This window comes from Vicia villosa, linkage group LG5 (assembly GCF_029867415.1).
Source record: "Vicia villosa cultivar HV-30 ecotype Madison, WI linkage group LG5, Vvil1.0, whole genome shotgun sequence".
Lineage (NCBI taxonomy): Eukaryota > Viridiplantae > Streptophyta > Magnoliopsida > Fabales > Fabaceae > Vicia > Vicia villosa.
In genome coordinates this window covers 66760183-66765494 of record NC_081184.1, presented here as the reverse complement: position 1 = coordinate 66765494, position 5312 = coordinate 66760183, and the positions used below count along the sequence as shown (strand labels likewise).

The window sequence follows — 5312 nt, the reverse complement described above, 5'->3', positions numbered from 1 at the left end:
TTTCATTCTTAACCTCAATCACCATAATTCATATAAATAAACATTTTCAATATAAACTTAAAATAGTTATCCCATCTTTAAATAAGTTATGAAAATAATATAAATATCCATTTTACAAATAAAGTTCAAAATAAAAACAATAACTTTAAAGGATAATCACGTCATAGATCGTTGTGTCACGTACTTGAGCTAATTAACAGGAATCAATCAAGAGAATTACTTAAAAAAAAAAAAAAAACAATGCATTCAAAAATATTTGAGTATTTTATGAATAAAAACAATACGTTATTATTATATAAATAAATTGACAAGGAACATGTTTACAAAGCGGGGATGTAGCTCAGATGGTAGAGCGCTCGCTTAGCATGCGAGAGGTACGGGGATCGATACCCCGCATCTCCATTTTTCGTTTTTGTTGCTTTTTATGTTTTTTTTTTTTTTTTTTTTCATGATTCGTGAAGCAAATCACCGCTTTCGCCCTAAAATTGAACACAATAAACCCTCATTATCATTCCCGGCAACATTTTTGCAAGACCTATTATTTATGTTTCTTATTCATGATTCGGTCCTAACTTGTTAAAGAATTCGTTTTTATGGACCAAAGGATGATAATTTCACATACCCTTTTGCTCTTAAAGCTTGTGGTGATCTCGTGTTTCGTTAAATGGGTAGAAAGGTTCTTGCTTTGGTGTTTGGAAATTCGCTTCTATCATTATACTTTAAATTTGGCGAAATGGAAACTGCCAGGTTTCTGTTTGATAAAATGCCTGTGAGGGGGTTAACTTATTGGAACACTAAAATATCATGGTATGTTAAGAATAGTCAATCAGGGAATGCTTTGGTAGTTTTTTTATTAGAATGAGAAGATGTGGTGTTGATGGAGATGGGATTACTTTGCTTGCTCTTCTCAGTGTTCATGCTTATATCTGATGCTAAGAAATTATTTGAAGGGTTGAAAGTTAAAGATACTGTATCTTGGAGTTCTATGATTTCTGGCTATGAAAAACATGGGGATGCTTTTAAAGTTATGGAGTTTTTCAGTCAAATGTTCAGTGGAGGGAAAACTGTTGATAAAGTGACTTAAGCATGTGTTTGGAATAGCAGTGGGAATCAATGCAAATACACGTCTACTAGAAGCTCCCTTTTGGAGCTTCTCTTTTTCACGGTAAACTGCTCAGCAAACGTACGGTGGCGGTGGAAAAAAGCCAATCCAAAATACGGTTATATTAGTTATTACTGTGCTTTGGACTCCTCTCCTTTCTGCTTGCAGATTACATTGGAATCTCAAGTTAACTGATATATCAGCTCAGAAGCCTTTTGAAATGAATCCAAACGGGGTGAGTGGTTATGTTTGTCTTTCCAACATCTATGCGTCTGAGAGACAGTGGTTTGAGTTTGTGAACAAAACCTGGTTTTCTTCTGAAGTCCAGACTGATTGGTTCTCATGGATGAAGAAATATTATTTCTTTCAAAGAATTCACATCAAATTGTCAAAACCCACCAAATAAGAGCAATTTGCAAGTTTTTTAGTAATGGTAATGTTTTAGGCTCTGTTCTTATTGCATTTGCTTTTGTTAAAATTTGTGTGTTTCGATAACTCAAACTCGAGTGTGGACTGAGTCAAGTCCCGGTTTTGGCAGATCCTGTCATCCAATTACTATAAGATCAAGAATTTAATTTAACTTCATATGATCACAATATAACATTTAAGTGATATGGTTACAGAAATATACACTATTGGAAGAGGATTATGAAAAAAAGCAATACGCTATTTAAATATTTTTTTTCACTTTTTTGGCGATGGTATACATGTCTTTATAAGCAGAGTTGAGTGTCTCGATAAAACACGGTTTATCAAACTCGCAGATAGGAAATCACACAAAAGAAGTACACACAAGAAGAAATGTCTAGATGTCTAGACATTGATATAAACCTCGCAGACAGGAAAACATAAAAAAAAATACACACAAGAAGAAATGTCTTGATGTCTAGACATTGCTTCATTATTCCAATATTATTTGCATTACACACGTAGGTGCATTATGAAAATCCCAAGCAGTAGATACTATTTCCCAAGCAGTAGATAGTATTTCAAACTGGTGCCGTAACCATTCTTCCCGTTAAATTGGGAAGTTAGGCATCAACTTTCAAGTCTGTTTCTGAATTCCAAGGGAACGGCGGTGTTGGCTTAGTTGCTTCAACAAGAGCATCAGCAGGAATATTTGGTTTTGATCGCTTTAATGGTGGTATGCCATGATTGTAGTCTTGAGGATCTTCACGGTAATCCTACAATTTGAGGGGAAAATGTTAAGCAGCAGCAAAGTGATTATTAAACTGAAGACAAGTTTATAAATATCAATTTTCAAGTGCATGCATGACATCTGTTCACCTGATCTGCATGCATCTTTAACACAAATTTTTTGAATATGTCAAAATTTGTTTGTTGCAATAAATCTTCTGATAGACGAAGGTATGTTACTCCATACATCCGATGTTTTGGAGGGCCGTCTTTGTTGACACCTTGTGGTCTTGCATTCAGTAAGATTTGGTTATAAGCTGTGACATCATATCTGGAAAGTGCGTTTTCTCCAGCAACTTCAATGTTTTCTCTCCAACCTCCACTCAATACCTGCACAAATGTTCATGTTTTTCAATTTAATAACCACTTCTATATACAACATTTTACATTTCACATATGCATCAAATTATTGAAATTTGTGATGAATTACTTGCTGAACAAGTTTCTGTGGCGAACTTTGTGCTTCTGAGCTTTGTTCCGTGTCCCTCATCTCAAGACATGTAAAGTTCAAAATGCCATGATGACGGGACACGATCTTAGCAATGGGACGGTATCCATCTCGATCATCAAGGTTGTAATATCCAGCTGTGAGTTCAGCAGCATGATTCGGAGCCTTGTAATACCAGTGGATTCCAGAAACCTTTAACATAGTTAGGGATTAATTAATCAGGAAAAAGTGAAGGTAACTAACTACTATCTTTAATTAATTTTTGTTTTATGAAATTTACTTTGATTGCTATTTTGACTTTAGAGCCCAGGAAAGCTTTGTTAGCTTCATCTAGGATTTGATCACCATGGTTCAGCAATCGGTTAGAGTACCAAGTTAAGAAGAATTTCCCTTTTTCGGTGAGGTAAGTTCCATTTGTTTTAAAGAATTCAGTAGATTCTGGTACATCATTGTACGTGCCAGCATCATCTGGTAGTTCCCAATCAGAATGGCCAGCACTCGCTGCAGCCGATTTGAAATCTTCCTTCAAATATTTGTCATAACACTGCATAATTTCATTTTTTTATGTTATAATTTTAGATCTGAATTGAAAATCCAGAAACAATTTTGTTTGAAAGCAAGGTCATAATCACCTGAAATTCTCCGATTCCAGGAAATACCCATCCTTGATTTTGTGGATAAGAGGGGTATCTGAGTTCTCCTGCTGGACCAAGGCCAACTTCAATGTCTATAATAACCTCTGATTTTAAAAAATCTGACATGTTTTCTCTGAAACTCTTCATGAAATCACTATATAACTGTGTAAACAAGGAACTTTAGTTAAACGCGCTATACAACTTTTCCTTGCAGTTTTAAATCTAAACCATTGATTTTAGATCCAGTAGCTCAAATTACATATTTATTAAATTAATTTTAATTGATCTCAACCACTGATTTAGATCTGACAGCCGAGATCAGTCACATAGCTGCATTTGCAGATCATATTAAAGTAGTGATGTTAGTTAAAAGAAAACCAGTTACAATTTCAATGATCAACCAACCTCAATGGCTGTTCTTCCATGAAAGATAGGCTTGTTATCTACACCATTAGTCAGATACTCCTTGTCCCTAGTACCGGAACGATTGGTGTAGAAAATATCAGGATCTGATTCTCCAATGTCAAGCACCCATTGTGGAATTGGGATGGTTACAACATCCCCTACATTCCCTCCACATTGATGGAATGACATGATTGCTTGCAGTTTCAAACCAGTTTCTTGAACAAGCTGAAACAAGCTTCTGTAAGCACTCCAATCATACTGCTTAGGTCCATTTTTTTCAATGATCCCCCACCAGACATCAACCATAACACCATCAACGCCTGCTGCTCGTAGCTGCACCAGTTGTTCTTTAATACCCGCCGGATCTTGCAAGACATTATCAACACTAACAACTCCGAGCTGAAAAAGTTGTTACAAAGAAAAAGTAAAGAAAACATGTTAAATATTTGTCAATAAACACACACACAGGCAAATGTATTTATGAGTTAGTTATTTATTTATGTTTTATGTTAAAAATGATTGAACTTGGTTGCTTAGAAACACACTAGTTTGTGTGTATGATGACTTACAGGGAGCATTACATAAACTGGAACATAATTTAGAAGTAAGTTTTTATCAAAAGTGGCCATCTTGCTACTTGAATTATTTTTGGGATGATGCTGCTTGCGATTTTGGAGATGATGTTGCTGTATTTATAAGCTGAGATAGTATCTCAATAATCTAATATTCTTTGAGTTTTGAACACTTTTTAAAATAATTATTGCTTCAATGATAAAATGTTATTTATTAAATTTTTGTTGTTAATACATCATTTGTTTATTGGCCGTTTATTTAAGTTTTCTTTTTTTAAAAACATATCTTTTATGGTTTTATATTTTTGTTTACAAATATTTACGATAAAATTGTTTATGAAAAACTTCAAATGGAAAATTAACATAATTTTTTTTAATAAAATGTTATTTTAGATGTTTCATATTTCACTGTAACTTTTTTAAATGTCATAGTTTTAAATAAGAGATTAAAAAAATTACTTTACACAGTTAGTGTGTATTAATTAAATTTGTTAAATATTATTTAAATTTACAGTTATTTAAAATTACTTTTTATGAAAATTATTTTTTGAAAAACTAAATTTTTTGATTATGTTTTAATTTTTAATAATATATGTTTATGTTATTAGATGTCAAAATTAATCTGTTAATTTATAAAAAATAAGTTTAATATAACATACTATTTTTAAAAAGTTTCATACACCTTATTTTTGAAAATAAAATAAAAAAATTTCTCAAAGCTAAAACAAACGTTCATAGTACATTCTTAGTTCAAAGTACATTCTTAATTTGTTTAGTCTCTTGTTATAAGACTCTTTTAAATTTTAAATATATATATATATATATATATATATATATATATATATATATATATATATATATATATATATATATATATATATATATATATATATATATATATATATATATATATATATATATATATATATATATATATATATATATATATATGG

The 5312-nt window shown here is 31.9% G+C and overlaps 1 protein-coding gene and 1 non-coding gene across 2 annotated transcripts; one reads left to right on the top strand and one right to left on the bottom strand.

The window, feature by feature from the left end:
- Positions 1-329: 329 nt before the first annotated feature.
- On the top strand, positions 330-402 carry TRNAA-AGC (transfer RNA alanine (anticodon AGC)). Its single transcript has one exon. It is a non-coding gene; the product is annotated as a tRNA-Ala (tRNA).
- Positions 403-1748: 1346 nt separating this feature from the next.
- On the bottom strand, positions 1749-4515 carry LOC131601725 (beta-amylase). The gene is made up of 7 exons (XM_058873597.1): positions 4357-4515; positions 3788-4186; positions 3380-3544; positions 3028-3291; positions 2730-2939; positions 2390-2629; positions 1749-2286 (listed from the first exon to the last, which is right to left on the bottom strand). Exons 1-7 carry the CDS (start codon positions 4414-4416, stop codon positions 2134-2136), a joined length of 1491 nt encoding a protein of 496 aa, XP_058729580.1. The 5' UTR covers positions 4417-4515; the 3' UTR covers positions 1749-2133.
- Between the last annotated feature and the right edge of the window lie 797 nt (positions 4516-5312).

Bases quoted from the DNA above. Each gene is read 5' to 3' on its own strand.
- LOC131601725 (XM_058873597.1), bottom strand. From the start codon at position 4,416: ATGGCCACTTTTGATAAAAACTTACTTCTAAATTATGTTCCAGTTTAT. The intron at 3,545-3,787 runs GTTGGTTGATCA...TTGTTTACACAG, and splicing joins ATGGAAGAACAGCCATTGAG to TTATATAGTGATTTCATGAA. The intron at 3,292-3,379 runs GTGATTATGACC...GAAATTATGCAG, and splicing joins CTGGAATCGGAGAATTTCAG to TGTTATGACAAATATTTGAA.